General features: G+C 33.4%; 1 protein-coding gene across 4 annotated transcripts in view; it reads left to right on the top strand.

Moving 5' to 3' along the window:
* The window catches only part of SPATA6 (spermatogenesis associated 6), a 159,423-nt gene that overhangs the window by 17,894 nt on the left and 128,277 nt on the right, over nt 1-13,252 (top strand). For all 4 annotated transcript variants that reach the window (XM_017510099.2, XM_017510098.2, XM_017510097.2 and 1 more), the window contains one exon: nt 223-271. In XM_017510099.2, the coding sequence (XP_017365588.1) occupies nt 223-271 (49 nt within the window). The remainder of the gene's footprint in view (nt 1-222; nt 272-13,252) is intronic.

The raw sequence follows: 13,252 nt of genomic DNA, 5'->3' as shown, positions 1-13,252 counted from the left end.
TGAGAGCAGAAGTAGTTGGAGACGGAGGTAGCACAAGCTACAAAGTTTGTTTATTTGTAAAATTTTTTGTGTGATCCTGGGAAGCAGAGAGGAACTGACATTTCTCAATAATGTCAGAAGTTTCTGTGATTGTAAAAGGAATGATATTTTGGGAATGAGAGGAGGAAAAAAATAGTCATGTATGTCTCCCTTTCTGCCTCCTCCTACATCTTCTCACTATAGGTGTTCCCGGAAGCAGTAGATCCTGGAGACGTGGTTACACAGCTTGAATGTAAGTTTTTTTAACTTTTAAATTTCTGCTTGTAAGACACTTTAGGATTTATTATCCTTATGATCTATAATCTTGGGTTAAATAAAAGTTTAAAAGGGGGTTAGAAGAACTTTAAAAATCTTGAGCTGAGACGTTTTTAATACTTTTTAGAGTTTCAGAATATTCCTGGAAATAATAAAAGATATATATTCTGCAGAGAGGCTGAGAATTATTTCTTTTTTGTGTTTGGTCTATGGGAAACAGATTTGTTTAAACTTTTTAATTGATTAAGATGATATGGAGTGTTTGTGATATAATGATAGAGATTCATGTTAGGTGAGATTTTGCCCTGCAAACAAAAATATGTCTTCAACTTCAGTGTATTTCAAGTCAAGAGAGTGAATAACAGAAGATCAAAGTAATGGTAGCTTAAAACTTATGCTTTTGCATTTTACATTTGCATTCATTACATTAATAAATTATTTGAAAATTATGTTTTTCAAGGCTGTGGATAACAAGTAAATTCTTCAAAGTACTCAGAATCAGCTATGAAAAGATATAACCATTTGTGAGAGCAGCAATGCCAAAGTGTATACTTTTTAAGCTCTGCGTGTTAAATGAAAAGCTCTGTTAATTTATCTTTGTAATTAGAAAGGGCTCTGGGATCTCCAGATTGATCTAATGTATAACTATGGCTCAAAAGGCCCGTAAAATTGGGCATAATCATTATTAACTTTCCTTTCCATTTGGCCTCCCTACTGGCCCCATTGCAACTCTAGCAATGTAGAAACATGTAGCCTGGAACATGCAAGGATTTGGGTAAATAGAAAGGAAGATTCCAGCCTATAGTCTGTCTTCATGGAGCTTATAGTTTAGTGACTCTTCTCCAAATAACTCTTTATGGCCAATACCAAGATCTTATTTATTTTGTATAGGTGTTCTAGCCCTTGGTATTATGTTTCCCACTGTGGCAGACTAGCTAGGTGGCAGTTTGGTGCTAATGGATAATGACTTTTAATATTTACTGAACATCATTTTCAGTATTTGGGAAATTGTATATATTAGAAAAAAATGAAGATAAACATTTCTCTCATTTTGAAATTCTTCTGTTAAAAAAAGAATGCCTTTTTTTGGTCTCATTTGATTTGAAATTTTGGGGCTGTAAGAAGGGTACGTAGTGGTTATTATCTTTTGGAAATATTCTTCCCTTAATTTCCCTGATTGTTTTTCATGGGGTCTCTTCCCAACCACTAGTATTCCACTTTTTGGTATCCTTTTTAAATTCATCTTTCTCTGCCCTATCTTCAAATATTAATATACCACTGGCTTTTCTTCTCTGATCTCTTTTTATGCTTTGCTTATGGTCTCTCTTTATATAATACTCCCCAAAGACTTGGCTTCTTGTATTACCTAACCTCTGATTACTTCCATGTTAGTCTTTATCCTTGACCTCTCTAATGTGCTTTGGGCTCTTTGGTCTTTTACTCCTCCCTCAGTATCCCCTGTTTTGCAATCTTTTTTGGTTCCCTAATTAAAAAAAAAATGAACGAGTTTATAATACCAGCACTAAAAGTGGAGAGACTAGAATGTGATGAAGTCCTGTGTATCTGTCACCCCGGTTCAATAATTTTTGAGATTTTGCCAGTCTTATTACATGTTCACTCTGCCACCTAAAGAGCATTGCTGGAATATTTAGAAGCAAATTCTATGCATGATGTCATTTCACCACAAATACTTTGGTATGGCTTCTAACAGATAGAGGCTTTGAAAAATATATAACCACCATGCTGGTATTACACCCAACAAAATCAGCAATTTCTTAATAAAATCAAACAGTAATAATTCACATTTCCCTAGTTATATCCAAAGTGTCTTTTTGCAAATGATTTGTTAAATCAAGATCCAACCGAGGTATGGTTCACACATCATATACGTTGACTTCCTCTGTTTTTCCGTAGTAGTGTCCTACACTTTTTTGTTTTTAATACTGTGAATTTGTTAGAAAAACTAGATAATTTAGCATGTCATACAATTTGGGTTTGGCTGATTGCTTCCTTAAAGTGTTATTTAGATTGTTTATTACTTGTTTTATAAACTGATAAGTAGACATAGAGGTTTGATTAGATTCTGGCTTATTTTATTATTTTGGCAAGAAACCTTCATAGTTGGTGCTGTGTACTTAATGGCATTATGTCATAGTTGGTGCTGTGTACTTAATGGCATTATGTCAAGTTTCATAAAATGTCTGATTGTTTTATGTTTAGTGATGCTAAGAATGATCATTTGGTTCCAGCAGCATCAGCCTGATTCCTCCATTATAAGTCTTCTCATCAGCTTTTTATCTAATAGCTGTAGTATCCCTTGAGATACGTTTGTTTCCTTAGAGGTTACACATTACTATTTTTCTAATATTGTCATTTATTTGTATTTATTAGCTAGAACTTTTCTATGAAAGTAATTTTCCTAATCAGCAATTTTGTTACCTTGAAATATAGTTCTTAGAGAAAAGTCAGGACAAATCCCTCATTCCCTCCTTTCTTTACTTCATTTAACAGCTTTAGTGAGGTATAATTTATGTATGATAAAATTCACCCATTGTAACTATAGTTAAATGATTTCTAGAAAATTTATACAATTGTGTATCATCATCATTTTCCAATTTAGAATGTCTCTACCACCCCAAAAAGTTCCTGATGCCTATTTGCCCAACTCCCAGGCCCCAGAAACCAATGTATTTTCTGTCTCTCTATATTTGCCTTTTCTAGAAATTTCATCTAAAGAAGTTATATAACATGTAGTCTTTTTTCTCTGGCTTCTTTTCATTTAGAGTAATGTTTTTGAGAATAATTCATATTCCACATCCAAGTAGTTCATTCCTTTTTATTGCTGAATTGTATTCTGTTGTATGGAATGTTTTCCTTCCACATGACTATTTGATGGACGTTTGGACTGTTTTCAGTTTTTGGCAATTATGATCCATGTTGGTATGAATATGTGGATATGTGCTGGGTTGTATGCTAAGTATATATTTAGACTTTTAAGAAACTGTCAACCTGTTTTGCAAATTATTGTACCATTCTACATTCCCACCAACAATGTATGAAGGTTTCAATTTTTCAACATTGTCCTCAAGATTTGATATTATCAGTCTTTTTGGTGGCGGTTGTGTAATGGTAGCTTATGTATTTTTCATTGGCAATTTAATAGTGACTAATAATTTTGATCATATTTCCATTAGCTTTTTAGCTATTCATTTTTTCTTGTAAAATTCTTATTTAAATCTTTTGCCCAGTTTTGAATTTGGTTGTTGGTCTTTGTATTGAGTTATAAGGTTTTTTTTTAAAAAAATTCTAAATATAAATCCTTTATTAGATATGTGATTTGTAAATACTTTTCCCAGTCTGTGGTTGTCTTTTCATTCTCTCACTGGTGTCTTTTGAAAACTGAAAGTTATGAAGTGTGATCAATTTTTAAAATGTTTTTGCTGTCATGCCTATGAAATATTTACCTAACCCATGGTCACAAACATTTCCTCCTGTCTTTTCTTCTAGATATTTTATATTTTTATCTCTTGCCTTTAGGCCGATAATATAGTTTGAGTTAATTTTTATGTATGGTGTGAGGTAAGGGTTTATATTTTTGTTTGTTTGTTTTTGATACATGGGTATCCAGTTGTCTCAGCATCATTTGTTGACAAGACTGTCGTTTTCCTAATTTAATCACCTTTGCACCTTTGTTGAAAACCAACTGGCTATAAATGTGGGGGTTTACTTCTGGACTGTTTAGTCTGTCCCATTCATCTAGATGTCTATCCTCATGTCAGTACTACTTTCTTTAACTTTATAGTAAGTTTTGAAGTCATGTTGTGTAAGTTCTTCAGCTTTGTTTTGACTATTTCGAGGTCCTCTGTATGTCATATAAATTTGAGTTAGCTTGTCAGTTTCAACATAAAGCTGGCTTGGAACTACATAGGAAGAATGTTGAATAGGAATAGTATTAATAGAAATAGTGTTGAATTTAGAGATAAATTTAGGGGAGAACTCCTTTCTCAAAACTATCAAATCCCTGATCTATGAAACTAGTATGTCTTTTCATTTTTTTTTTAAGATCTTTAATTTCTCTCAACAATGTTTTAGAGTTTTTAGTATACAGTGTGCATTTCTTTTATTGAATTTATTTCCAATTATTTTACTCTTTTTGGTGCTATTATGAATATAATTGTTTCATTAATTTTATTTTTAAATTCTCATTTGCTGTTTTATAGAAATAAAATAGATTTTATATATCTTAAACCCTGTACCTGCTAAATATTTTTTAGTTCAGATAGGTTTTTTTATTGTTGTTGTTGTTGTAGATTAATTTTTGTATACAGAATTATATGATCTAAGAATAATGGCAGTTTTACTTTTTTCTTTCCAATCTGTATATCTTTGCTTTCTTTTCTCTTGTTCTGTCTCTTTCTCTTCCTTTTCTTCCTCTTTATCCTCTTCTTTCTTCCATTCTTTTTCCATCTCTTCCTTCTCCTCCTCCTCCTGTTCTTCTTCCTCCACTGGTTAGGATCTTCAGTACAATGTTGACCAGAAATGGTAAAAATGGGCATTCTTGCCTTGTTTCTGATGTTAGGGGAAAAATATTCAGTCTTTCATAAAATATGAGGTTGGCTGTGCTTTTCCTTGTAAGAGAGATGTCCTTTATCAGAAGATCCTCTATGATTCATAGAAGATGGAGAGATCTATTCTGGACTGTTTGAGAGGTTTTATCTTGAGTCGGTGTTGATTTTGTCAAATGCATTTTTCCATGTCAAGATAATCATGTGTTTTTCCCTTCATTCTGTTAATGTGGTTTTTTACATTAATTGCTTTTCTGTTGTTAACCAGACCTGTCACTTCTGGGATAAATTGTACTTGGTCACAGTATATAATCCTTTTATATTTTTCCCAGAATCAATTTTATTTTCCCAGAATCAGAATATTAGCAAACTAATAAAATATAAATTCTTTTATATTTTCCCAGAATCAGATTATTAGTTTGCTAATATTTTCTTAATGATTCTATGTCTTTTTATGAGGACTGTTGGTCTGTAGTTTTAAATTTTCCTTTTCTCTCTTTGTTATCCAGGTAATACTGGCCTCATGTAATGGATTGATAAATGTTCCCTCTTTCTCTGTTACCTGAAAGAGCTCATTTAGAATTAGAGTTATTTTATCTTTAAATATTTGTTACAATTTATCAGCAAAGCCATTTGGGCCTGGGCTTTTCTTTGTGGAAAAGTTTTAAATGACTATATCAAATTCCTGTTATATGTTTATTTCTTCTTGAGTTAGCTCTGGTATTTGTATCTTCCTAGGAATTTGTCCATTTCATCTAAGATGTATACCTTGTTTTCATATAGTTGTTCATCTTTTCTCCTTATGATCCTTCTAATTTCTGCAAGATTAGTAGTGATGTCCTCTTTTTCATTCTTGATTTTATCAATTTGTGTTTTCTCTCTTTTTTTCTTGGATGGTTTAGCCTAAAAGTTTATCAATTTGATATTTTTGAAGAATCAATTTCTTTTTTTCAGTGATTTTTATCTATTCTATTTTATTGATTTTCATTTTCATCTTTATATTTCTCCCTTCTACAAGTTGAGTATCCCTTATCCAAAATGTCTGGGACCATAGTTTTTTGGATAAGGCATACTCACCGTGTGGAAGGATTTTCGATTATTCACATATATTCATAATGCGTTATTTTGGGGATGAGACATAAATGTAAACCCAAAATTTATTTATGTTTCATATACACTTTGTACAAATAGTGTGAAGGTAATTTTATACAATAGTTTAAACAATTTGTGCATGAAACAAATTTTGTGTATATTAAGCCATCAGAAAGCAAAGGTGTCACTATCACAGCCACCTATGTGGATAATCTGTGATAATTTGACATCACCGTCATTTCTGACTTAATTTATATAGAGTGTAGGGAACTTGTTGTCATGTCTAGCCTACACACATACTATTTTATTACCTTTTGTGGCTGTGCTTGTGGTGGTGGAATATGGGTGTGCTCAGAAAAGATTTATTGCAGCTGATGGGGATGGGGAATGTCTTTTTTTCCTGTGGGGACACTGAATAAACTTGTTTGTTGTGTGCCTGCATTTTGACTATGACCCATCACATGATGTTAAGTGTGGAATTTTCCACTTGTGGCATAATGTCAGCATTCAAAAAGTTTTGGATTTTGGGACATTTCAGATTTCATGCTTTTGGATTAGGGATATTCAGTCAAGCTCTACCAATACTTTGCTTATGATTTGCTCTTCCTTTTTCAGCTTCTCCTATTTTTTTTTTTTGAGACAGGATCTTGCTGTGTCACCTATGCTGGTGTACAATAGCATAAACATGGCTGACTGCAGTCTTTACTTCCTGGGTTCAAGTGATTATTCCATCTTAACCTCCCAAATAGCTGGGACCACAGGCATTTGCCACCATGCTCAGCTAATTTTTTTTTTATTTTTTGAAGAGATGGGGTTTTGCCATTTTGCCCAGGCTGGCAGCTTCTTGAGATGGAAGTATAGATGATTTATTACAGATATTTTTTCTTTCTAATATAAGCTTTTTGTTAGCAATAACCATACCTTACGTAAACCTCATTGGCTACAATACTGCCAATGTGCAAAGCTTAATACAAGCTTTTAAAGATGTAAATTTCTATCCTCCCACTTACTTTGCCATATTTCATAAGTTTTGATGTTATTTTTTGTTTCCATCCATTTTAAGATATTGTCTAATTTTTTTGGTGTGATTTATTCTTTGACCATAGGTTTCTTTGAAATATCTTATTTACAAATATTTGGGGGCCTCCTATATTACTTTGTAAAGTTGATTCTAATTTAATTCTTTGGTGATGAGAGAACATAATTTGCAGGGTTTTAATTCTTTTACATTTATTGAGACTTGTTTATGACCTATACTATGGTCTTGAGAATGTTCCAAGTGCACTTGAAAAGACTGTGTACAGTTGACCTTTGAACAAGATGGGAGTTAGGGGTGCCATCTCCCCATGGGATAAAAAATTCATGTATAACTTTTTTTTTTTTTGAAATAGAGTCTCACTCTGTCGCTCAGGCTGGAATGCAGTGGTGTGATGTTGGATCACTGCAACCTCCATCTCCTGGGTTCAAGTGATTCTCCTGCCTCAGCCTCCTAAGTTGCTGGGACTCCAGGCGCATGACACCACACCAGGCTAATTTTTGTATTTTCAGTAGAGACGGGTTTCGTCATGTTGTCCAGTTTTGTCTTGAGCTCCTGACCTCAGGTGATCCACCTGCCTTGGCCTCCCAAAGTAGTGGGATTATAGGCATGAGCCACTGTGCCTGGTCATGTATGACTTTTGACTCCGCCAAAACTTAACTACTAGTAACCTACTCTTGGCCAATAGCCTTACCAATAACATAGGCAATCAATTGACACATATTTTGTTTGTTATATGTGTTATATACTATATTCTTAAGTAAGCTAGAGAAAAGCAAATGTTAATAAGAAAACCATGAGGTAAAAAAAATATGTATTTACTATTCATTAAGTAGAAGTTCATCATAAAGGTCTTCATCATTTTCATGTTGAGCAGACTGAGGAGTAAGAGAAAAAGGAGAGGTTGGTCTTGCTGTCTCAGGGGTAGCAGAGGTAGAAGAAAATTCATGTATAAATGGACCTATGCAGTTCAAACATGTGGTTCAAGGTCAACTGTATTTTGCTGTCATTGATTGATTTTTTCTATGTTAATCTATTTCTATCATGTAAGTTGGTAATGTTCAAGTCTTGTGCGTTCTGATTGTATTCTTTTGGGAGGATTGGTTGTTTTACCAATTACTAAGAGAAAGATATTTAAACATCCAATTATAATTATTGAATTGGTTCTCCTTTCATTTATATCATGTTTTGCTTCATATAATTGGCTGGTTATCAATTTATTGCACCTCACTACCAAATTCAATCTTCTTTCCTGTTCTGTGGAAATTGATTTAAGCCCTTTAATTGTTTTGTTTCTCTACCTGGCACTGAAGCTTTGTGCATTAGAGGACCCTGAAGAAATACTGCAGGGGAATAGATTTTGCTTCCAGGTACCAATGTATTCACTCAACTTTTTCCATCATCAGGCTTCTGAAGCCCTTGTAGCTTCTCCAGTGCCCAGGTATTGCAATACATGGCAGTCTACAGTGTTTTCCCCCCACCTGGCCTTGCTTTGGATGGTTCTGTAGTGAAGCTTCTGGTGAAATGCCTGCCTGTAAATAGCCTTCCTACTATCCTAGAGAGAAAATTTCTGGCAAGTTCCAATGGGCAAATTTTCAATATATACCACTGGCATGCCACTAGAATGACTTCTCTTTCAGTGAGCCGAGACTGTACCCTCTCCAACAAAGTCTGAATCTCAACACTGGGGAAGAGGCTATGTAGAGCTTTTTTCTTGGTACTCTGATACCTAGGGGTAATGGCTGTTTCTCTACCTGCTATTCCTATATTATTTTAAATTCTTTTTACACCTTCCTAGACAGTCTCTTACTCCTTGAATACCCTGTTATAGTTAGCTGTTCTTTATATTAAGCTTTTCCTGGGTGGCTTCTCTCTTCTAATTGGACCTAGTATGATATATTTATTTTGAGACTCTGTCTTAACTGCTTATATATTTATAATTGTTATATTTTCTTGAATCTTAACCTCATTTATGGCAGCAAAATTTATAGTAGCAAACTTGCAGTGGTCTCAGGCCTCACATCTTCCCGCCATATACTTAAGAATAAGAGGTCTATGTTCCATGGCCTTTTCATCAAGTCTTGAGGTTTATTCTAATCAGAATAGGAAGAGGGATGTAGTATGCTGTTGGTGTACCCGACATACACATATTCCACCTTTCGTTCTTGTGGTGCATATGTTAGTTTTCTAAGAACTACATAGATCTCTAAGGAGGGGAATACATGCCATGGGGGCATCTCATAGGTGTTTCTACAGTGTGCCTCCATAGTACTGAGCCTTTAAATTTAAGCACAGAATGATAGCAGAAATGACAGAAATAACGAATTTAAATAAAATATAAAGTTGAGCCCAAATAACCTAATCAATTTTGCTTTATGTCAGTGGAAGCAAAGAGAAGAATTTCAGATAAGGGAAATTACTGAACCAATATGGAATCTTCTAGAATTTTCACTTACCTATTCTAATACTGGAATTGAGTCATATATACATTTCCTATTGTTTTTCACTGAAGTTTTGTAGATTTTCATCTACAGTACAAAACTAATGTGTGCTTATCTGTCTAAAATCAAAAATTTATTAGTTAAAATATGTTATTAAAAAACAAACTGAACATGGTCCAGATGATCAAGGAGACCCCAGAACGTCTTTAACTGGATAGTTTGTAAATGGTCAGATCCTTGAACAACCTCAGATCAAATGATTATGACAGTTCTTGGACATACTAATTACTTAAAATTTTCCTTATTATTATTGGTGATGTATTATTAGTGTCAGTACTATTAGTATTATTATAGAACTTACCAATTCTATTTCATACCCTATATACACCTCTAAGGAATCTTCAGGGAACCAGAATCACCACAGGCTCTTGGAAGATATGTATTAATTATATACATTATAATTTAATAAATTATGTTATAGTTATATAATTTAATACAATTATATTAAATGCCAATGATATTAAAAGCCATAATAGGGCAATTTTACATCCATAGAGAAGGTTTCCTCTTCAGGGAAATGGTTTTAATTCTGGAATCTACCAGAGCAAAGTAAGTTATGCCTAATGTATACCCTGGGAACTACTTTTAGGCAAGAAAGAGAATAAAAAAGTTTCTACTTCATAGACTTTCTATTAAAACTGGATTTTCATCTTCTTTAAGTGAACGTTTGCAGATTTTCATCTACAAATACAAACACACACACACACACACACACCCATAAGCACACATAGATGTTCACTCACTATACTGCCACAAATGTACTGCCTGAAAAGCTCTTCCTCTAGATATGCATACGGCTTGCTCCCTCACTTATTTCCAGCCACTCCTCAGATTTATCATCATACTCAGAGAGGCCTTCTCTTACCAACGTATATAAAAAAGCACCCCTCTTTGTTTTGTGTGTGAAGTTTTGTTCTATTATTTTTTTTTCTAAAACAGAAGTTGTAAAAAGGGTGCCACCCAGGGCAAAAGGAGTGAATGGTTCTCCTGTTTTCCTTTCAAGCATTGACATATTATTTATTTTTTAATTTTTAATCTCACTAGAATGACAGTTTTATAAGAGTGGAGATTTTTCCTGTTTTTGTTTTTTTTTTCCACTGCTGTATTTCTACTACTAGTGCATAGTACCTGGCACCTACTAGGTGTTTGATATCCAAGGAGTTAAACAAAATGTCATAAATGCGTCATTTAACTGCCTCTTATTACCATTTTTGTGACTGCTGGAACCGTTCTATTTAGAGATACCTGTTTGTAGTGTTATAATCTTGTGATTAGGAAATCTATTTTGTATTTGAAAATTTATTATAGAATAGCTGTTCTGGCCTCCTTTTTCCACCATTTGGATAAAGAGAATATATGATTTTTATTTATATTGCAGTAGATTACTGGGTGTCTCTGTTGATTTCTCTTGCCTATAGGGAGCTAAAGTAGCAATTTTATTAGAGCTCCTGCTTCTCAGCTTCTAGAAATTAGTTCTTACCTGATATCTGAAATATCAGATAAAGACTTTTTGGAAGCCCTTTTAAAATGCTTTCAGGTAAGGGTTTGAAGGCTAAGAATAAATTCCTCAAAATCTGTGCATGAGAGTATTTCTGACTCAGTCCGCAGGAGAGCTTGTAGGACTAAAGATTTATATAACAAATGCATTCCAACCAATTTATATTTATAGTTTGGGCAGGTAAATAGGTATTTAGAAGAAATGATTATAGTAGTTGTTTTTGCTGGTACAGAGGTTTAACAGTAGTTTGACAAATAAGGTACTTACTATAGCCTTTTGATTTACTATTTTGCTATAATGTTTCTGGAGTCTTGTAGTACATTTAATTGCAGCTTACACTAAAAGTACCAGTGAAAATGAGAGTTTTTACAGAAAAAAGAGGAAAATTATTTTTAGCTGTAAGATAATGAACAGTTACAAAATAAGATTAATTATATTGTATTTTCCAGTAGATATAGTTTACATTAACTTAATATTTGTGTTCCAGCAGCATTAGTTCTCCATAAAGCTTTTCTTTTAAATAATTTACAATTTTCCTCCTTGAAGTAATTTTTATGACAGTAAAATATACATAACAAAATTTACTGTCTTAATAATTTTAAGTATACAGTTTAGTGGTATTAAATACATTTATAATGTTGTGTCCCCATTACCAACCATGCCTCTCCATAACCCTTTTCATCTTGTAAAGCTGAAACTATAACCATTAAACAGTAATATCCATTTCCCCCTCCCTGCAGTCTCTGGCAACCACCATTCTGTTTTCTGTCTCTATGATTTTGAGTACTCTATCTCGGATAAGCAGAATCATGCTGTATTTATGTGGTTTTTAAAAACTGGTTTATTTCACATAGCATAGTGCTCTCTAGGTTCATCCATGTTGTAACATATGTCAGAATTTCCTTCCTTTTAAAGGATGAATGATATTCTATTGTATGCATACACCACATTTGGCCTATCACTTCATGTGTTGATGGACACTTCGGTTGCTTCCATGTTTCAGTTATTGTGAATAATGCTGCTATGAACGTGGGAGTACAGATATCTGCTTACTTTCCATTCTTTTGAGTATATATTCAGATGTGGAATTGCCATATCATATAGTAATTCTACCTTTAATTTTTTTCAGAAATTGTCATACTGTTTTCCATAGTAGCTATACCATTTTACATTCCCATCAACTGCACAAGGATTCCAATTTCTCTACATCCTCACCAACACTTGTTGTTTTCTGTTGTTTTGATAACCCTTTCAATTAGTGTGATGTGGTATCTCATTTTAGTTGTAATTCACATTTTCCTAATTATTAGTGATCTTCGGCATCTTTTCATGTGCTTATTAGCCATTTATGTATCCTCTTTGGAGGAATGTCTATTTAAGTATTTTTTTTTTTTTTTTAGTTTTAGGAATTTTCTGTATATTCTAGGTAGTAATTTCTTATCAGATATATTATTTGCAAAAGTTTTCTTCCATTCTTTGGATTGCCTTTTTACTCCATTGATACTGCCTTTTTATGCACAAAATTTTAAAGTTTTCATGGAGTCCAATTTGTCTATTTTTAAAAATTGCCCTGGTGTGTTATTCAAGAAATCATTGCTAAATCCAATGTCCTGAAGCTTTTGTTCTATATATTTTTAGGAGTTTTATGTTTTTCTAGGTCCTTAAGTTGTAAAGTTAATTTGTCGATTTGATGATTTATTTATTTATTTATTTATTTTTGAGACAAGGTCTGGCTCTGTTGCCGAGGCTGAGTGCAGTGGCATGTTCTCAGCTCACTACAGCCTCTGCCTCCCAGGCTAAAGCCATTCTCCCACCTCAGGCTCCCAAGTAGCTGGGATTACAGACATGCACCACCATACCCAGCTAATTTTCATATTTTTTGTAGAGACAGGGTTTCACCATGTTGCCCAGGCTGGCCTTGAGCTTGTGAATTCAAGCAATACACCCACCTTGGCCTCCCGAGTGCTGGGATTACATTCATGAGTCACTACACCCTGTCCTTTCTTAATTTTTAATGTAAGCATTGATAGCTGTATCTGTAAGTTTTGGTATTATATTTTAATTTTTATTTATCTCTAAGTATTTTCTAATTTCCTTCATGATTTCTTCTTTAATCTGTTGATTATTTAAGAGTGTGTTATTTTATTTCCGTAAGTTTGTGAATTTTCCAAGTTTACTTCTGTTGTTGATTTCTATCCTTATCCCATTATGGTCAGAGAATATACTTTATATATCTATCTTCTTTTTTTTGTTTTTTTTTTTTTTT

The sequence above is a fragment of the Cebus imitator genome, unplaced genomic scaffold (assembly GCF_001604975.1).
Source record: "Cebus imitator isolate Cc_AM_T3 unplaced genomic scaffold, Cebus_imitator-1.0 Scaffold430, whole genome shotgun sequence".
NCBI classification, from domain to species: Eukaryota; Metazoa; Chordata; class Mammalia; order Primates; family Cebidae; genus Cebus; species Cebus imitator.
The sequence above is the reverse complement of the archived record's forward strand: the minus strand, read 5'-3'. Positions and strand labels throughout refer to the sequence as shown.